Consider the following 22,138-nt stretch of genomic DNA (forward strand, 5'->3'; position numbering starts at 1 on the left):
TGTGTGTCTCTCTCTCTGTCTCTCTCTCTCTCTTGCTGTGTGTGTCTGTGTGTCTCTCTCTCTGTCTCTCTCTCTCTTGCTGTGTGTGTCTGTGTGTCTCTCTCTCTGTCTCTCTCTCTCTCTTGCTGTGTGTGTCTGTGTGTCTCTCTCGCTCGCGCTCTCTCTCTCTTTTTCTCTCTCTGTCTGTCTCTCTCTTTCTGTGTCTCCCTCCTTAAATAATCACTGTCCTGTACTTCCTGCCACAGTGCACAATCTCACATTTTCCTACTATTCCATTATCTTCCATCTACCATGCTTTTGCCTACTCCTTTCATCCGTTTATAATCCTCTGTTGATTTTGTCATCCTCAGTATTTGCCTTCCTGCCTGTTCTTGTGACATCTGCAAAATAGCTAGAGTATATTCTCTTGCGTCACTAATATACATTGTAAAAAATAGTGGCCACATCACTGATCCATGTGGCACTCCATTCATTACAAGTTGCTGTTGTGAAAATGCTTCCTTATCCCAACCCTGTCTTCTATTAGTTAGCCAGTCTTCTGTCTATGCTAATGCACTGTCCCCAGCACTATGGCTCATCACTAATTGAGGAGCCTTATGTGTAGTATCTTATCAAATGCCACCTTGAAAATCAAAATGTATTGTATCTACTCGTTCCCTTTTATCTACCCTGCTTGTTACCTCCTCAAACAATAGATTTCTCAGACCTATTATAAAATTGTCAATAGTGTAAATCTTATAGCCGTTGTCAGATTTTTATTTTTCCTGAATATTTTTAGTGTAATTATTGCACAATAAAAGCAGGAGTGTAGTAATATGGACTCATGACTCAATATCATCCTTTTTACACAATTGCATGAAGTCAAGATTGACCCTATTTAAAAACTTTTCCCCTGAAGTGTTCTAAACATTTTATTGTATGTTTTATGCAGTTTTGCCACTTAAAACCGTTAGTTTTAATAATGCACAACTCCAGATTTTTTTTTTAGTAGCGGTATATTTAGAATGTTCTTCTTTCAGGGTAAATATAACAAAGATTTCTTTCAAGAGGAAACGTTTCTTCATTCAGTTAAGGGAAAAATCTGTAAGTACTCTACACTGAAAAGGCATTTATGTTGTAATCAATAGATGCAGTTATGTAGCAGATCTCATGTACAGTGCAAATTGGAGTGTATACTGCTTTATAGTATTTGGGAAGTTCATACCGTATAGGTAACCATAACAGGATCAGCAATTGCAGTGAGTGAATGCCAGTTTACATTTATACATGTTGGTATTTGACAATTTTTGCTGGTGCTTTTGTGTAATAAATTTGCAGCTTTTATTTACTATATATAAAATATGTATTCCCATATAATTATCTTTTATATACTTTATCCTTTCTGAATTGTAAAACTGAAAATATGCAGCAGTTGTGCCATCTAAGAGATTGATATATGGTAATCAGTACTGCCTGGGTAGGGGTGGGTTTAACAGCATGCACTTTGCTCGTGCTGAATGATATGAGGCTTTCACAACCTAAGCATGCTGGAGTGTACCATCATGGGAAAGATCTTCTGTAACAGTGCAACATTGGAAGGTGAAACAAACATATGACCACAATGTGACAAAATAGTCCTGACATTTTGTAGCACTAGGGTGAGATTAACTTTTCACTCACTGGTGGATAGCTGGAATTTTTAAGTGAAGAGTGAGGAAACTGAATATTAGATGGGGCGGTTGTCATATCCAGTCTCTATCTCTGCAAACATTGTTTACTGTTTAATGATCATTTCTTAGAAATGGTAAGATGTTAGTTGCCTTCAGAGATTCATGACTGGTTCCAGATATCTACGAAAAGGCAGCCTGAATTTTAAGAACATAATCCATAGCCAGACAATTATCAAAACTTAATGTAGTACAAGATAATCCAATATGTGTCACGTGGAAAATTGTGTGAATTCTAACAAGAGAAAGGTGGTTGAGATGTTCTTTTAGCAATATTTTTGGTTCAACACAACTTTCTACAACCATAATTGAAGATGTCTAACTTTGCTAATCTATTCATTAAATTGACAGAATGAATCTCAAGAGAGTGTTATTGGATTTAATATGCTTAATTATAGAGCATGTAAAGTTCTTTGGAAATCATGTGTAGACCATCACACGTTCTTTCAAGCAAAGAAGCCACTACCTCGAGAGAAAAAAATACTCTCAAACTATTTTACACTAGGCCACAGAAACCAGAACAGGTTTGTTTGCATTCATAATTTTTATAAGAAATAATCTTTAACTGTTTGCAGAGATGTGCATTTATCCATGTAACATTCTGTATCTGCAATGACGTACAAAGCTGAATTTGTTAAACTGTTTTAGAATTAGTGGACTTCTTAACTCCCATGATCACCCTTTTATATATGGAGCACAGTCCATTCTGGATATTGTCGAGTGTGAATGGACTTTAGCTAACACATGGGAAAGGAAGAAACACTGACGACTAATACTTGTAATCTTTCCCCTATTTTCACTAACTTTTTGGTCCTAGTTCATGCATTCATCTTGATTGCACAGCAACAAAATGCAAAATTAAGACTCGAACAAAGATTTACCTCTGCGGTATTTTTTAAACAGGTTTTCGATGTAGATATACTTGGATATTAATAAATTTATTGTTCAAATTATTTCATTTCAAATACGTTGCGTTTTAATTCACGGCAAATTTGTGGAGACATAAAATACATGAAAAGAAACATAAGGGCAGAGATATTTAGTTCAGATGTGGAAGCAGTGCTTTAACCAAGTTTATTGATGGTAGAATGAAGTATGCTGGCTAGAATTACATCAGAGTGATCATATCCAGAGATAACAAAGGTGTGAAGCAGAGTTTCAGAAAGAGGGAGGTGAGGCAGAGAACACAGGAATAGGTATTGTCCATTCATCTTCTTGAGCCTGTTACGCCATTCAGTGAGATCATGGCTGATCTCTGGCCTAACTCCATATACCTGCCTTTGGCCCATATTTCTTAATACCTTTTAACGTAACAAAAATTCACCTATCTTAAATTTAAAATGGACAACTGATGTAGCATCAACTGACGTTTCTGGAAAAGAGCTCCTAACGTCTCCTGAGTAGCCTGACCCCAGTTTTTTTTTAAATAGGCCCCCTAGTTCTAGAATCCCTGACCAGTGGAAATAGTGTATTTTTATCTACGCTGTCTTTTCCTGTTAATATCTTGAAGACTTTGATCAGATCACCCCTTAGCCTTCTGAATTCTAGAGAAGACAGGCCTAATTTGATAATCTTATCTCATTACATAACCCCTGAAATCCAGGTATGATTCTTTGCAAGCCTACATTGTACTCCCTCTGAGGCCAATATCACCTTCCTAAGATACAAGGTAAAACAATGGTAGAGATGTGGAAATTGGTGACCTGTATGAAGTTGTGGTTAGAAATTCAACACTCAGCTTGTGAACACCCTGGATAAACCTCCAATTTACAGGAAGTGTTACAGAGTCAGTGGCCATGGAGCAGAGTTTGTGGTGATGACCAAGAGTGATGAATTAATAATATTTAATTAAAGTGAATTTCTGCTCCTGCACTTTATATTGGACAGGTAGTCTGCTGATTTAGAGGGGCCAAGCGACATAGATAGAGTTGGTTTGATCAGCACATATATGGAAACTGCTGTGTTTTCAGATGAAGCCTGAAGGGGCAGCATTTAGATGCAAATTTGGGAGGTTAAGATGGTTCTTTTGGAACACCAGAAGTAAAAGTTGGGTGTGGGATGAAAAGGCATTGCTGGTGATTCTCTCTCGATGTTTAGAAGTTCAAATGCAGTCACACTTAGCTGGACAATGGCAGAGAGGTTTTTGCAGAAGAGGGTTATGTGATTAACTATGTCAAAAGTTGCAAGCAAAACAAGGAGGGATAGTTTTCCTTCATCACAGTCATATCAAGTGTCAGCTGTTTTGGTACTGTGACAGAATCAGAAACCTGATTGAGGGATATACACATGAAGTTCTGTAATGAAGGGAACACACTTACGTTCTTTTAAAAAAGAAATATCCAAGGACTTTGGACAGGAATTAGAAATTGTAAATAGGACTTGGAGTTTGTGAAAGTAGAGGATTCAAGGTTTTTTGTGATGAGGTTGTGATGGTTTTACACTAAACTTGTTATTTAAAAAAGAGGGAATAAGTTTTGAGTCTCCAGCATTTATTTATATCTTTGTTTGCCATAGGGCTATTAACAATCAATTCTGTCATCGTGTCATTGGTGGCATGGTCTGGAATCCAAGGTTAAGAAAGTCTGTATCACTTGAACAGCTGGAAACCAGAAGTCTACCTTCACGCTCTCCACCATCCACACCTGATTGGTAAATAACTTAATAAAAATATTTTATCCCACAATAGTAAGCTAACATATTTAATGTGTGCAACTGAAATAAAGGCAACAGCACAACAGGCATTCTAATATGCTGTACAAGAGCAACAGGACACTTGATTGATACCAATTTCGTTGCAGTATGTGCCTAAAAATCCACATTTTCCTGAAATAAAATGCCAGAGGTGACATTTTCCCATTCAACCAACACAGCTCCCCAAATGCGGCTGTAAAGTCACATTGCTTATGTCCTAATGACCAGTCAGCTGTCTTCCCCCTCAGTTTTTAATCAAACTGTTCAGACATGTTGAAGCACACTTTGAGGGCACTTGAACCCAGACCTACAAACCCAGAGTTGGGACAGTACCACTGTGCCTTCTCAGCTAGGATAGATACTTTTAAGCAATCTGTTATTCTGGAGAAGGTGGGATTGATCATAGGTCTCCCGGCTCAGCAGTTACAATTCTACCACAAGAGCCCACTCTCGCAGCTCTGCAAAGTACCAGAGGGAAATTAAGAAAAAATGTAGAACATTTGCTTTTACTAACAAATTATTTATACAAGTTTGAATATAGAAGCTGTGGCCCTGAGCATATTGCTTGTAGGAGTCTGTATTTGGACCCAAGCCCACATGAAGATTAGAAGCTCAAATTCCACAATTCTGCACCCACGAAGATGCGGACAATTAACTAGAAATTATCACATTGAGATGCCCCAAGCAAATAGGGAACAGGTGCATTAGACAAGTATAGAACAGTAAATTCTTATGTAGTACCTGGCTAGATTTGTATTATCATATTAATCAACTCCATAAGATTAATTACATATTCTACCCATCACCCTTTGTGGATGGAGTGATGGTGGAAAATAATTTAACTTTTGCTTTTTGGAAGAATAACAAGAAATGTAGCTGGCACAGAGTTATAACTCTGACAGTTTATTTTTCTATTTGTATAACATCTGTCTTCTCAAAGCTGCACAGTGGTGTGATATTCCTTTGAACAGGATGGGTCCAAAAAAGGACTCATTCACCAAACAATCAAACAATTGCAACAATTTTGAAAGTGATAATCTTCGCTCAAAATGTGTTTTTTCTAATTATTCTACAGCCCCATTTTATCAATGTTATCAAGGTTGCAGCTTGACCTGTGTACCACGTTTAGAGAGGCACGGTATTTGGAGAGATTGACGTAAAAGAAATGTCTAACTTTAGTTCAACTACTGAAATCTCACAATGGATTGCATACCCATTCCACTTTTTCATTATAAAATAGTTGTATCTCACAATGCACTCTTTTATTGCAATTACCATGCAATTTCTGATTGTCTTGCAAGTTTCCAAATATTCACTGGATGGTTAATAGGATAGATATCTGTGGCATTTCCCGGAATTAATTTGTATGGATTTATAACGACTTGACATGCGAGTCCCCCACCCAAGTGATCTGGTTCTGCAGATGTACCACTAGGTGGGGTAAAGTTACTGGGAACCTGTCTCTCAGGATTGTTAGTTGTTATATTTCAATGCACTTGTGATAGTGATTGTTTCAAGATGCACTTGATCTCAATTGTTTATTCAAATAAATGTTTGAAATGTACTGTATGTAGCTATTTCATGCAGATATTGTTACAGTACCAATTCATGAAACATATTTTACTTCCATTAAAATGGAATGCATCTCAGTATAAAGAAAAATGCGTGTACCAGGGACATCCACTATAGACCTCCAAAGTCTAGAATTTTTGTGAAAATGGATTAGAGATAATCTTGAATTGCTAAGGCAATGGACTAGACTGTGGTGTTAATTCTCCATGCAAAGACACCAGAGCGATGCCTTACATTTCTGTGGCTATCTGACCAATCTGTCAGAGGTCTAGAAGAAGGAAGAGAAAGTCTAGCTAGGAGTGGGTAGTAAAAAGAGTTTGAGTATCGCTCCATCCTGAGCAACATTTAGGTGCTATCCTCCATTCCCCGCCCCCCCACCCCACACTTTCCTATAAGACTGACTTTAAAGAATGACTCCCAAAAATCGTGGGCCTTAGCTTGTCCTCTTAGGAAATTCTCACTGCCACTGTTTGGCCCTGCACCGACCGCTGATTCTGTTCCTGCTGACATAGATACAGGAAATTTTGTTACAAGTTTATTTTTTCATCTAAACATTTCTGAAATCTTCTAAGTACTCGGCATAAATTTAATACTTTACTGAGAAATGTGCTGTCAAATGATCAATTGATCTAATAAAGACTTCACTCCTTTGTTTTACCAATAGGCCAAGTCCAAGATTGAGACATGATGCTCAAAAGCCAAGACATTCTTCTGTAGATAACCTTGCCACTGAGATGGCATATATCACAGAGAGTGAAGAAGTGTTTTATAACTACAAGGCAAACATTCCAGCTTTTGAAAATAAAAAGGATAAGGAGGCCTGTCCAAAGCATGCATCACACAGCTGGTATGTTATTTAAGAGTTTCATTAAACAGTACAAAATTAACTGTTAGTTTAAACAAGGGGAAAGCCATACGTTATAAGATTATAATATATTTTTTCACCTAGCCATATATGTAGAATCTTGGATGTTAGAATAATCTTTGAGAATTTTGCAATCGACTCTGAAAAATATTTGATCCAAACAAGGAACGTCAATTTAATCTTGTTGCTTTCTCATCTCAATGAGTCATTTCAGTTTCTCAAATTCTCTTTCAACAGATCAGAAACCTTTCTGCATAACAATCTGATTCTCAATTTATTTATTATTTGAAGTGATCTTTTCATTCCGAGGCAATTCCAGCCTGGGTGGATTTGGAACATGAAGGAAATATCATGCTTCAAACTTCAGATTCAACCATAGTCTGACTTGTAGCCTGTTAACAAAATTCACTACCGGAGTCATCTCATCAACTGGGGCTCCTTTTGAACACTCAATGAACTGAATTGATTAGATTCTGGGGGGGAAAAAAATTACCCATTCCTTTACACTGTCCTTTGAGTCTTTTTATGTACTCCTCCAGCTTATTGTCCCCTCAGCAAACTTGGATGCGTTACACTCAGTCCGTAGGTGTAATTTGTTCAGGTGGATTGAAAATAGCTGAGCCCAGTACTGATCCTTGCTTTTGGTATGGCTTTCTTCCGCGGTCTTTCACTAGAGAATGTTCAAGGTAGTGCACACGAGAATGGTCAATGGTGACGCTAGATATCCCACTATTAGGTTTAATCCACTGGCTTGAAAAAGCCCCGCATTATGATTGATCAGGGACTCTTTTTTCTACTTGAAAAGAAATCCTACTACCTTGTTTAAAAGTACATCACAGGTTCCACTTTTTAAAAAAACAATGATTAGATATAATGGCTAGTTACGTAGGCTGTGATTTCCAATGATTGGCAGACCATATCAAGTAATGTGTCATAGGCCACACTGAGCAGCATACTAACTGTGCTGAACCAGTCTGTATTTGTAAGTCTCTGAATACAATGTCCAAACTTAGATTTTGTTCTGCTATCGGACAACAGCACTGCTGCCTGTCAGTGCTAGGGACCCAGGTTTGATTCCACGCTCGGGTGACTGTGTGGAGTTTGCACGTTCTCCCCATGTCTGCGTGAGTTTCCTCTGGGTGCTCCGGTTTCCTCCCACCATCCAAAATATGTGCAAGCTAGGTGGATTGGCCATGTTAAATTGCCTGTAGTGTTCAGGGATGTGTAGGTTAGGGGGATGGGTCTGGGTGAGATGCTCTTAGGGGGCAGTATGGACTTGTTGGGCCGAAGGGCCTGTTTTCACACTGTAGGGATTCTAAGTCTAAATCTAAGAAAAAATTAAACATTTATTACACAATACTGACTGTTGTCATGAAAGATTTCTAAACATCATTATTAGAGTTTGGATTTTAAAATAGTGGTTTATAGGATTTGTTAGCTTTTTGGAAAGATTTAAAAATAGCTAGGTCAGACAGTCAGTCTGAAATCTGTGCTATAACCCAGAATGTATCAGAGGGCAGTGATCCCCAAGAGTATTGATGGAAGTGTGTTTATGCTGTAGTGGTTTACAACAGGTGGGTGTAAACATCGAAGGCCATTGGCTTGTTTTTAGTTCAGGGTAATTGAGGATTGATTGTAGTTTAGGAAACCCAAAGATGGAAAGCTTTTGGGGCAGTTCGATGGAAACCTGTCTGTAGTCAGAAAGCAGTATAGTTGCTCTTCTAGATAATGGAACAGCTCAGGGAAGCACATTGCCTCATGTAATAGTTTAGGTTGCAAAACTTCCAAATCATGAGTGTTTAATTAGAAATTTGCAGGTTACTAAGCTGTCTCTCCTCAGTAAGAAGGCTTCATAGTTCACAAAAAGAACTGGAGAGAAATCAGTCAAATTGAAATTAAAAATTTGACTGAGGGATAATTTCTCTGAATTTGAGTTATGTTACAGATAACATTGGGAAACAGGATGCGACTTTGCTTTGCTGTGTACTTTAACATCTTTCAAACTGTTTATATACCCAGATTTTCTTTTTTGCCTTTTTTATAGTAAACTTCTGTTGCTCAAGTAAATCTGCAGTCTCATGTAACTGTTTTAGTGCATGAGCACCACATTGAGTAAAACTAAAAAAAATCTATCAAGCCAGATTTAATTCTGGTATCTGACTTGTTCAGTCGTACAATCATTTGGGAAGCTGGAATCAGAACACTGTGGAATGAATTACACTGGTAATCCTAAATTAAATAGTCCAGTCAGGCTGCAGTGCTATGTCATTAGCTTCTATTATGTGCAATAATTATTTACATGAACCTGCCCTTCGTGGACAAAATGCATATACTGAGACTTGTCCCTTTACTCAGTGAAAAAGTGCATTGGAGACAGCAAGGCCCCGCTACATTGCTATGGTAGTGTCCTGTCTCAGAGTAAACCTGCCAGCTTTGCATTTAATCAGTTAACTAGATAACTAACAGTTTCTATTGTATCTCCAGGCCAACCAAATTTCAATGAATTAGTATCTTCTCATGCTGTATAAGTTGTTCTTTTTGTTCTGCCATTTTTATCTTTTTGCATTTCAGTCATGACAAGTGCAGGAAGAAACAGTTAACCTTCATGTCACTTTTTTAGGCAATGTTCAAGTTCTGTACTAAAACAGTTACTTAGATACATAATTCTAGCAGTTATTTACTGCTATATGGAAAGACACAAGTATGCTACAATCTTCGGGAGAATTCTTCTTAACTCCAGCAATTCTCAGAGATACTTTCATTTATCATCCCTCTCTAGGCTATAAAAGCCTCAAGCCATTGTTCTGGTTACATTTTCGATATTTGCCAACAAATTCAACAGATTAATTTATTTTGCAATAAAACCCTGATCCCTGCTGTAGATTCTCCCAGTAGTTTCAAACTAGGCAAGCTTCCAGCTTCTATTTCCTCAAAAAGTTAAAATAGAAATTTGACTTCCGTTGCCTTTGACAGTTACTGAAGTCTGTTTTTCTTTTACTGTGCAAACAGTGCAGCTTTGTGTGCCGTATCACTTACTTTGCCGAGCTAATGAGATGCAAATCACATTTCGTCCAAACTGCACTAACTTGTACACCAAATCCCAGATAAATTGAAACCAGAGACCTTCTCGAGCTCCTCCAATTCATGACAACATAGCCTGCTCTGAGCTGTCTGGTGATGTGTGTGTGTGGCAGCAGTTGACAGAGTATGGCATCAAGGGGCAAAAATTGACTCAATGGGAATCTAATTTTCCACTATTTGAAGTTGACCTGGCACAAGAAAGATTTGTTGTGGTTATTGGTGGTCAATTATCTCAATTGCAGGTCAACACTGCAGTACTTTCTTAGGATAATGTCCTGGGCTCAAACATCTTCAGCTGTTTTGTCAATAGCTTCCCTTTATCATAAGGTCAGAGTGTTGATATTCGTTGATGATTGCATAATGTTCAGGGCCATTTGCACGTCCTCTGATGCTGAAGCAGTCCTTGCCCATTTGCAACAAAGCCTAGACAACGTCCAGGCTTGGTCTAATAGAAGAAAGGCTCTAACCTGCTCTCCTTGATGTTTAATAGAATTACCATTGCAGAATCCTCATTGTCAACATCCATTTATTTCCCCTTCATAAAACCATTTTTGGTCCTTTCAGTCATATAATTTTGAGCTAACAGAAACAAATTGCTGGAAAAGCCCAACAGGTCTGGCAGCATCTGTGGAGAGAAACCAAACTTAACGTTTCTGGTCCAATGACCCTTCCTCAGAACTAATTTGATTTATTATCACGTGTACTGAAATACAGTGAAAAGCTTTGTTTACGAGTGGTACAGGCAAATCATAGCAAGTAAAGGATGTGCAGATCAAAAAGACTTCGAGGCATACAGGATATATTGCACAGGACGCAATATCACCATTAACAAGATCAGCAATATTTGAGGCTAGAGAGTCCGTTCATCAGTCTGATAAAGGCCAGGAAGAAGCTGTTCCTGAACCTGCTGGTGCGGGTGTTCAGGCTTCTGTATCTTCTGCCTGATGGAGGAGGTTGTAGGAAATCATTACTAGGTATGATGGGTCTTTGATGATGTTGCCTGCCTTTCTGTGCCAGCGAGCCATGTAAATGGAGTCCATGGACTGAAGGTTGGCTTCCATGATGGTCTGGGCCACCTTCTGTAGTTTCTCATGGTTCTGGGCAGAGCAGGTGCCCATACCAGGTCATTATGCACCCAGACAGTATGCTTTCAATGGTGCATCCGTAGATGTTGGTGAGGGACCTTATGGACATAACAAATTTCCTGAGCTGCCTGAGGAAGAAGAGGCATTGTTGTGCCTTTTTGACTGTCGAACAAACATGGGAAGTCCAGGACAGGTCATCGGTTATCGTCACTCAGGAATTCAATGCTGTTCATCCTCTCAACCTACGTTCTGTTGATGCAGATGGTGACATGTTCTCCTTCTGAAGTCAATGATCAGTTCTTTAGTTTTGACGATGTTGAGAGACAGATTGTTTTCATTGCACCACATCACCAAGCCCTCTAGCTCCCTTCTGAAGTTTGACTGGTCATTGTTGGATATCCATCCCACTATGGTAGTGTCGTCAGCGAACTTGTAGATGGTGTTCATTTGGAATTTGGTAACACAGTCGTAGGTATACATGGAGTACAGCAGGGAGCTGGGGATGCATCCTTGGGGGAGCTCCAGTGTTGAGTGTTATTGTGGAGGATTTGCAGTTACCCATCCTCACTAATTGCAGCCTATAGGTCAGAAAGCTGAGGATCCAGTCGCAGAGGGTGGAGCCAAGACCAAAGTGTCTCAGTTTTGAGATCAGTCTGGAGGGGGATAATGGTGTTGACTACAGCTCCGCCTTCAATGAGCAGGAGACCTTGATGTCTCGATGTTCCGGGTACAAGTGCAGGGTTAGGGATATGGCATCTTCTGTACACTTGTTATGTTGGTAAGCAAATTGTAGGTAATTGAGGCAGGCTGGGAGACTGGAGTTGACATGGGCCATGACCAGCCTGTCAAAGCACTTTATGATTATTGATGTCAGAGCCTCGAGGCGGTGGTCATTTAAGGCACGTTGCATGTGCTTTCCTATGTACGGAGATGATGGTGGTGGTCTTGAAGCAGCTGGGAGGGAAAGGCTTGAAGATGTTAGTGAATACCTCGACCAGTTGGTCCACACAGGATCTGAGTGCTCAGCCTGGGACACCATCCGGGCCCGCTTTCTTCCTTAGATTGTCTCCCAGGAAGACCGATCTGATGTCTGAAGTGGTGACAGAGGGAACAGCTGTGTGCCCGCGGCTGTCGGGGCAGCATGACCACACCGCTGGCATTCTGCTCGAACTGAGCATAGAAGGCATTGAGCGCGTCAGAGGGATGTGTCCTTGTCCATTATCTTGCTTTGCTTCACTTTGTATCTCGTAATTTTGTTTAGGCCTTGCCGTAGGTGGCAGGAGTCTGATTTGGCGGGTTTGGGCCTCTTTCTTGGTCCACTACGGCCTCTTGTCATCCCTGATAGCTTTGTGGGGGTCCTATCTGGATTTCCTGTCTTGGTCCACGCCACCCGACTTGAATGCTGCGCGTCCAGTCTTCAGCAGGGAGTGGATTTCCTGGTTCACCCAAGGTTTACGGCTGGGGCACACTCAGATTGACTTCTTTGGTGCGCGGTCCTCCACGCATTTGCTAATGAAGTCTGTGACTGTGACAGCATACTCATCTAGGTTTTCCACTGAACTCGGTCCAGTCCACTGATTTCCGAGCAGTCTCTGAGACGGTCTTCTGCTGCCTCGGACCAGCACTGTACTACTTTTCGTGAAGGGTCCTCCCATTTCAGCTTCTGTTTGGAAGCTGGGAGGACGAACACAGCACTTTGCCAAAATGTCGGCAGGGGATTGAGCTGTTGGCATCTTTGGTTGTGCGGCAGTGGTCCAGAATGTTCGGTCCCCTGCTGGGGCAGGAGATGTGCTGGTGGTATTTTGGCAACACCCTCTTGAGGTTGGCTTGGTTGAAGTTGTCAGCCACAGCGAATAGGGCCTCGGGGGAATTTTGTCCCTCGAGTGTTTGTAGCAGTGTAAATCACGTCTAGGGTGTTCTTCACATCCACGTGGGGTGGTATGTTAGACTCCTGTCAGGATGGTGATGGTGAACTCTCGCGGTAGGTAGTAGGGACGGCATTTTACTGTAAGATATTCTAGGTCTGGGGTGCAATGGCTTGTCAGGGTCACTACATCTGACCACCAGGAAGTGTTGATCAGGAAGCAATCCCCACCGCCCTTCACCTTAACCAAGGACACCGTGCGGTCTATGTGTATGGAGAACCCCTCGGCTTGTAGGGTGCAGTTGGGAATGGCAGGGATGAACCAAGTTTCCGTGAAGCAGAGCACACAGCAGTCTCTCAGTTCCCTCTGGTAGATAAGTCCAGATCTGATGGTAGCTAGGAATAATACTCACCGTTGTCATGAAAGGTTTCTAAACATCATTTTTAGAGTTTGCATTTTAAAATAACGGCATATGAATTTGTTAACTTTTCTGAAAGGTTGAAAAATAGCTAGATCAGACTGGACCCAAAACATTAACTCTGATTTCTCTCCAAAGATGCTACCAGATCTGCTGAGCTTTTCCCGCAATTTCTGTTTTGGTTTATGATTTACAGAATCTGCAGCTCTTTCGGTTTTTATTTCGTATAGAGTCCCTTGTTAAATGATGTTTCGTACCAGGTTCCATCATTTTGCTGATGGCTGATAGCTCACTTAACTTGGAACTCCCCCAGAATTTTGTTTGGCAAATGTATCTGTTACATCTACATTTCAATACTATCATCCTTGGCAAGAAAGCCAAGGGGTTGTTGAAAGGTGATTTAACACATTCAGCTGCATTGTGTGCTTATTACCTATGTCATTCTTTTATTTTTATTGGTTTGCTTCAATTAGAAAGATTGGCCAATCCTCCGTCTTCACAGAATTCTAGTTTCTTCCCAATAGCTCTTGCCTGTCAACTACAGAATCCAGTTTAAAAATGCTTCTAAACTGTGATGGAACGGAATGCTCAGCCTTAAGGCAATTAGGTAGGTTTTCTCAATTAACTCAAGTAATTTTTAAAGTAGATTTTATCCTCTTCAAAGTCTCCCTAAATCAAATTATCATCAGCAGTTGTACTACCAAATTTCCTAACACCCCCACCTGTTGTTCTAATGTTGAAGAATGCCAAAAGTGAGTAAATCTGTGGTAGTGACAGTAGGGAGCTGGTCTCATTGAATTTCCTGATGATCCTTCCTCCCAGTCTGAATAATATGAGCTTAGTCTGTAATAATCTTGGCCAGGGAGCAGAAAAATAGCAAAACAACAGCACTTAAAAGGCTGCAGCTCTCTCCTAGAATAGTGAAAATGATAGAAATATTTGCTTGGACCATACACTCGTCAGGCCTGCTCTGCCCTTTAATGTGAATCACACAACATGGCTGAACTTTCACTTTGGTCTCCCACCCACTACACACATCCCTTGATCTCCTGAGAGAATAAATATCTGTCTATCAGACCCTTAAATATCTTCAATCATGGAGCATCCACAAGCCTTCGGAGTAATGATTCCAAAGATTCACAATCCTTTTGAGGACATTTCTTCTCATCTCCATCTGAAATGATCAGTCTGTTATTGTGAGGCTGTTCCCTGTGTTCTAGATGGCTCAGAAATGGGAGCAACATCTCATGTCTACCTTATCAAGCCCCTTCAAATTGTTGTATGCTTCAATGAAATAAATTCATTATGTCGGTCTTTTGTCTTATAGGACAGTGTTTTGCATTTCGGTGGTAACTTTTTGTTAAGTGTTGTCCAGTGTACTGGACCCACACAGGCTTGGCAGCTTTGTTGCAGATAAGTATGATGTGCTGAGAGGGTGCATGATTCGCTGCCTTTTCAAATAGTCAGTTTCCAGAGGCCATGACTATTTGTGATTGTCTCCCAGTTGTCAGTATTAATATCCACCATCTTCAGCTTTCACATTTTTGTAGCAGCACTATGAACATGCAGAAATGTGTGACTTATTGGAAATTCACTGCACTAAGCTCTTTGGATATGTAGCCTTCATTCACACAATGAGCCAGTGCAGAAGTTGGCGAGGTAATATGTATATGCTGATGTAATTAACATAATCCTGAACCTGAGTTGCCAAAAGCTGGCAAGAATACATCTAAAACAGTAAAGGTTTGGAACTGCCCAGATTTTTCTCCTGCTTTTGGCATATGTTGCCCAGGGCTCACCACTGCAGAGGAGTGCACTCAGAATGTGTTGTGGTTTTGTTCAGTGCTCTTGGTCAGGTTGTACTTGTCTACGTTCTCATAGCTGAACATAACACCCGCAGCTTTTGCGATGCATGAGTTCTGAAGAAAGACCCGAAACATTAGCTGTGTTTTCTCTCCACAGATGCTGCCAGATCTGATGAGTTTCTCCAGTAATTTTTGTTTTTGTTTGTGATACATATGTTGCATTCAGCATCAAGTGACAGTTTGGTGATTGTGGAGCCTAGATAATTTCACACATGAGCAATTGCCACCATCACATTGTGAATGCTTATAGACGGCGGTATGGCACCATCATTGATTATGATGTTTTTCCAACCTCTCTATAGGTGTGAGTGTGTCTGTCCCTTTGCCACTGCAAATATTCCTTTGTATCACCAATTGTTCCTTTCCACCATCAGCACAGAACAACTTTTTAATTTAGCACAACTTTATCTTGGATCGCGGGTGAATAAAGCCACAGAATTTTCTGTTAGTTCTGTCATGCAAATAGACACCCCCTATAGATGAAGACACATGGTGATAACGAAGAGAATAATGTACCAAAGAGTGTTAGCGCTAGAACACGTTCCTGTTGACCCCATTGGAGATCCAGGAGGATTCTGATATTGCCCCTTCATGGCTGGCATTTACTCAGTTGTTGTCATGGTAAAGGTGGAGGTCCCCTGGAGCAGCTTTAGCAGGCAGCCTGTTTTCTCGAGCAACTTAAATAAACTACTTTGTTCACATGGTTTGAATGTCTGGTGAGAATAATGAAAGCAAAATGTAGTAATTTCTCGTGCACCTTTCAGACTGAGTTCAGGTTAATTGTAGATCTTCCGGTTCTGAAACCGAAGATTACAGTAGCAGCAAAACTCGAGCAGTCTCACTGAGTTCTCATTTGTCTTCCCAGGCCTTAAGTCAGGAGGGCCATGCCTCATGATCTACAACCATTCTTGCTTTGAAATCATTAGTAGGTAAAGATGTTCTGACTTGCAGAAACTGATAGGAATTTCAAGCTCCTCAGTATGGTCTTTTGTTCTGTAGTGGAGCACAGTATTGAAGAATAGATACTTTTAAGATTAACTGAGAGATAGCAAGAACTGCAGATGCTGGAGTCAGAGATAACACAGTGTGGAGCTGGAGGAACACAGCAGGCCAGGCAGCATCAGAGGAGCAGGCAAGTTGATGTTTCAGGTCAGGACCCTTCAGAAATGGGGAGGGAGCAGGGAGTTGGGAAACAAATAGAGAGAAGAGGGGTGGGGCTGGGGAAGGTAGGTGGGGTGATGATAGGGGAGTGATGGGGATTGGTCAGTGAGGTGAGAGGGGCGGGTAGGGGGGAGGCCCAGGATAGACGTGAGACCAAGTATAGACTCCGAGACCATTTCGCAGAGTATCTGTGCTCTGTACGTAACAAATGACAACACCTTCCGGTTGCCAACCATTTTAACTTCCCCTCCCACTCCCAGGATGACCTGTCCATCCTGGGCCTCCTCCAGTGTAACAGTGACACCATGCACAAACTGGTGGAGCAACACTTCATATTCCACCTCAGCAGCCTACAGCCTGATGACCCAAACATGGAATTCCCCAGTTTTAAAATCTCCCCAAACCCGCCTCATCCCTGCCTCCTTGACCTGACACAAACTGCCCATCTTCTCTCCCACCTATCCGCTCCTCCCATCCCACTCACCAATCCCCACCACTCCCTACCTGTACTCACCTATCACCATCCCAGCTCCCTTCCCCCTTCCCATTCCTAAAGAAGGGTCCTGACCCAAAACGTTAAATTTCCGGCTCTTCTGATGCTGCCTGGCCTGCTGTGTTCCTTGAGCTCCACACACTCTGTTATCTCTTAAGATTAACTGGCCCAGTTTGAGTCACGTGGAGAGAATTTGTTCTGAATCTTTTTTTGGGGGGGGCTGGTGCAGTTTGAAGAGTGGAACTTTATCATTGAGAATAGTGAGTTTCTTGAGAGAGAACCAGCACATTGCTCCTTTATTTCGTTTAGACTCTTTTGTGGTGATATAAAATATGGAGTATTGAATTCCATTGTCCAGTATAATACCTGGGGATTTCATGGACTGAGAGAGTTCTAAAAGGAACTAAAAAGATGACTTCAAATGGCCACACCATCATTTGACTCTCACACGTTGGCCAATATTTGTGGAAACCAATGTGGCTTACGCAAAAGACAGTCTAAAGAGAAATTAACACTTTATGTAAAGGTGATGAAACCAATCAACACTCCCTTCCTCCTGCCTGCCAAAGGACATGAAAAGATGCTCATTCATCTGATTTGCCTAATGAGAGTCCTCATATGATGGAGATGAACCATCACTTACAATTATCAAGCATGGATGCAGTAAACTCCGTACAAACATGCTGCTATTTCAAGAAACTTTCTTTGTGGCAGAAGCAAATATGTAGGATTTTAGCCTGTAGAACTGAAACGGGTTGCTGAAATTCCACTCTCTCAAAGTTTGTTTTCCTGATGCAATGGATCCTGTGACAATATTGATTGGGGTAAAAAAAGAAAATCAGGAAACAGATCACTGAAAAGATAGCAATATTCACTATTGCTGACAGTCCCATGGCCACCATTTTCAACCACCACAGAATCTCCCAAAACCATGACAAGAAACAATAGCTTCAGTTTTCCAAGAATATAAAATGAGGTTAAAAAAGCCTCACTAGAGAGTGCTAGTTTAACCTTAGGTGGACTTTAAGATTAAATGTGACAAATAGCAATTTTGTTGGCAGCAAATAAGTTGGGATGTTCTGCAGTTCTTGTCATACTTTCACAGTTCTTTACAGTGGCTAACTGTCTATCCAGATAGATGTTTCTTCCAATCAGAGTCTACTTGTGAATCATTCGGCACTCTCCCCTCATGCGGTATAAATATTGTTTTCTCTTTACTTTGGTATTTCTTGCCAATTGTCCTGATGAGTGCAAGGTGAAAAGTTTTGACAAAATGTGTCTTTTTCAACAATATTCAATCTTAATAAATACTAAACTGAAACTGTTTTGTTTTGAGTAATATCAGTTCCTGCATGCCTCTCTTGCTAACCATATCAACTTTTCCTTCTGTCATGACACATTAAATCTGCAATGGGAGCCTCCGCATGCTGCTGTGCATAGCTAACTTTTCTTCCCACATTTGTTGACTCATCCCCTTGTCTTTGCTTGATCGTTGATTGGCTGCTCTTTCAATTAGCCATCTCATGTTGTCCCACAATCTGAATTACCTCTCTCCCTCCCTTTTCCTAAAAAAAAATCCTTTTCACCTGTTCTTTTTATCACTGTTGCCCTCTACCGTTCAATAACCACAGTACAATGCCTGTTCTCCATTTCTAGAGTCCATTTCCTCCTTTGCTCAGAGATGTTTGTCAATATGAATGACAGTGTATAAAGGGATCTTTTGTATCACTTTGTTTCATTGGCTAAAACAATGGGCAGTGAAAGTATTTTGAAATAAATGTGAATGTTTCACTAGATTTTATTTATTGCTCTAAATTAAAATACAGAATTTTCTCGGAAACAGTTAAGAAACTTGTCAATGGTCAGCCGATTGCAATTCACAAAGTTTCTAAGTGGCTTCATAATCCTTTCCTAGCAGTTATTAATTTGTAACACGTACACCTGTTACTCGTATGCTGAAATGAATTTTGTTGAATTCTTTACTTTTAAACGTTTGACTTATTCCATTTTCAGAGGAAAACTTACTGAACAAGTATAGTTTATTATGTGGTAATAGAAAATGCAGAGCTTCTGTGAATGTTAAATTGAAACCATTTGCAAAATTGGATTAAAGTCTCAAGCTACCTGCTTCCGAGCAGATTTGTTCGTGACTGTGAAAAGTACAGAATGTCCCTGCTTTCACAAACAGTGAGAATAAATTTGTATGCTCACAAAGCATGCCCATCAGTACTAGTTAAGTGATTTTCAAGTTATTCTTTTGCAGGTCAGAAGAACAACAGTTACCAAAGTAAGTTTACTATTTGTTCCTTTACCCTGCAACAAAGTATTGTTTTTATAAATCACTAAATTACAGCGGACCAGATATTGGTGGAACAGTAACACATTATTAATCAATGCACCATTATTAATGTATAAATTGGCCACCCAAGATGAGTGCTTTAAGAGATACATGAATTGTGAATCTCTAAATCCTGTTGATTTTTGTGCAATTCCACTATTTGCTTGGCACACATATAACCTCGCCCTCTGTCTCCTAGACATTTCTTAGAAATTGTGAATTTGAACATTAGATACCAATAAATCACCATAAATTGTTATATTTAACACAATGTAGTAAATGTTTAGGCAATGTGATAATAGTTGGTACAATCCAAGTTCACCTTTTTTGGCCCAATAGGGAATAATTTAAACATTTGCATCTCCTCCTTTCCTGTAGTAAATTCTCAATAAGATTTTATGAAGTCATTTTTTTCCTTGCTTCTTCTCTCTCTCTCTCAATCCGATCTTTCTTCCTGCTCCTTTTTTTTTTTGAAATCGGATTTCACTCCAGTTTCTTTCTCAATCCTTAATTTGGTTGGTTAAGATGATGTATGTTGGTCGTCTTATGTACTAAAGCCTCAGTTGTTCCTTTGCCCTTGCAATATTGTAATTAATTCACACTTTGAACAAGTTACAATGCAAACATTCTCAAGCTAAAGAGTGCAGAAAACCATCTTAACTGCTGCGTGTCATAATAGGGGAAGGCGATAGCCCAGTGGTGTTATCGGTAGACTGTGTTCATCCAGAAACTCAGCTGACGTTCCAAATCTTCTCATGGTAGATGGTGGAATTTGAATTCAATAAATAATCTGGATTTAAGGGTCTAATGATGACTATGAAACTATCGTCAATTAATGGAAAAACTCATCTGGTTCACTAACTTCCTTCAGTGAAGGATATTAATCATCCTTACCTGGTCTGGCCTGCATGTGACTCCAGACACACAGCAATGAGGTTAATACATAACTGCCCTCTGGATGATTAGGTAAGGGCAGTGAATACTGGCCTAGCTACAGACGTCCAAATTCCATGAGTGAATAAAAATAACATCCAACAACTTCGCAGCCTCACAATGTGTGTAAAAATAAGAAATTTAAGAAAAATGTTGAGTTTTAATCTCATTTCCTTATGATTTCCTTTCAGTTAAATGCTATCCGTCCAAACAGTTTTAATATAATTTAACTTGTTTTCAGGATAGTTGCAGGGGATGAAATGCAACAGCAGTTCTCGCACTGCATCAAAAGACAGCGACGATCATTGGTACATTCAGTGAATGGTGTAGAAACTATTATACCATGTGATGATCACGTATCTGTGTCTCACCCACTGGACGGTGTTGACTTGCAGTTTCTTGAGACTCATGGCTTTAAAGCACAGAGAACAAACATGGATGAAACAAACCCCTGCCAATACTACTGTGATGACAAGGTTTGCAAAATGGCATGCAACTTTCCTTTAGAAATCAAATGTAATCTATCAATGTGTCGGTTTACAAAGTATTTGAAGTTTATATGAAAATGCAGACTCTAGCAGCAATATGAGTAATTCGTTCTTCAATCTAGTTAGCTCCACATCTGCTAACTTCTTTATTTAAAATTAAAAAGTGTTGCTTTGGTCATGAGAGGGTGTGAATATGTATGGCAAGGTAATGTGATTGTAACTTTGCATCTGCAAAGAGTAGACTGTACCCACTGGCTTAAATTCAAAAGTGGCAAATTGAAAGTTCTGAAGAACTGTAAATCAAAGGAAGCACAAGTGAGCCTATTTTTGGTTAACAAATAAAACATTTGGCTTATTTTTTCCACAGTAGCTAATATTTCTATTATGTAAAATACATTTTTAAGCTGAATAAAATATTGAAAATCACATTTCAAAATAACATTTGCCCATCAGATTTTATTTTGTCTTTTTGTATTCTGTTACTTCTGTAAAAGCTTTCATTTGAATTTCTCATTCTCGAAAATCTAGGTTTAAAGTTGATTCATAGCAACCACTCTGCCTACAATTTATTGATGTAAATAATTTCCCGAAAGGGGATTGGAAAGCTTCACCATACAATTTAAAACGGTCTTCATTCATACTATTCCAGGAGTTTCGAGTTTCTTTTAACTCTATTTGGAAAATTAAAAGCATAATTCAAATTAAATTACAAATTAGCACATTCCCATTTTTTTGTTCCTCGCTAGATTTGCCAGAATTTGCTGTTTTAGTTGCCCGAAGATATATTGTAATTAATTTGATTCTCACCTCTTCTGGGTTTACAGAGGCATGAAGTGAGCAGATGGATGATGCAGATATGAGGGTTATAATTAAAATATATGAAGAAGTGCTAAGAATGGTGATACTTAGTTGGTATTCCATGATAATGACTACTTTTATATTTCTGTCTGTAATGTTTCATATGAGTGAAACCCCTAGAGTTTAATTGCTACAATATGCTGGTAACTACCATGGGGGCCTTTGGTATTGAAATACATAACGTGAAAGTAAATAAGTATCTGAAAGGATTGTGCAAAAGCAAGTGCCAAAAAATAGTCAACACTTTCTTAGCTATTGTTCTCACTATAATATTTGCCACCTGACTAAATGAATCTGTGACTGGCAAGGAGCCACCTGCTTAAAATTGAAAATTAGTAGATGAGTACCATCAGTTTTAACTGGTACTATAGGCAATAAATGGGTTTGCCCATTGAGAAAAGGTTCCCATGAAAGTTTTTACTGATGCATGCATCCCACAAACCAAATTTGCATTATCTTCTGAATTTGATGCTTAGACACATCGCAATTAATTAGCACCGACTATTAACTCAAGTGAAAATGCAAAAGCAAATGACTAAATTATTTTCTGTTACATCTTAAAATTGCACTACTTGTATTAGATATAAGTGAAGCAGTAATTATAGGTAATACTCATCCAAATTTCCTATTCTACATTGAGCATGGTCAAAAGTCCAGTCTCTGAAAGTGCAGTTACCAAATTTGCTTGTAGAACCAATATTTTACTGTCATAGCTAATC

General features: G+C 39.7%; 1 protein-coding gene across 4 annotated transcripts in view; it reads left to right on the plus strand.

The window, feature by feature from the left end:
- LOC109916905 (tyrosine-protein phosphatase non-receptor type 3-like) overlaps positions 1-22,138 on the plus strand; it is a 225,860-nt gene that overhangs the window by 110,902 nt on the left and 92,820 nt on the right. For all 4 annotated transcript variants that reach the window (XM_048614858.1, XM_048614873.1, XM_048614879.1 and 1 more), the window contains 6 exons: positions 1,020-1,083; positions 2,058-2,230; positions 4,221-4,355; positions 6,634-6,816; positions 19,066-19,089; positions 20,315-20,549. In XM_048614858.1, the coding sequence (XP_048470815.1) occupies positions 1,020-1,083; positions 2,058-2,230; positions 4,221-4,355; positions 6,634-6,816; positions 19,066-19,089; positions 20,315-20,549 (814 nt within the window). The remainder of the gene's footprint in view (positions 1-1,019; positions 1,084-2,057; positions 2,231-4,220; positions 4,356-6,633; positions 6,817-19,065; positions 19,090-20,314; positions 20,550-22,138) is intronic.

Source organism: Rhincodon typus, chromosome 2, assembly GCF_021869965.1.
Source record: "Rhincodon typus isolate 14 chromosome 2, sRhiTyp1.1, whole genome shotgun sequence".
NCBI classification, from domain to species: domain Eukaryota; kingdom Metazoa; phylum Chordata; class Chondrichthyes; order Orectolobiformes; family Rhincodontidae; genus Rhincodon; species Rhincodon typus.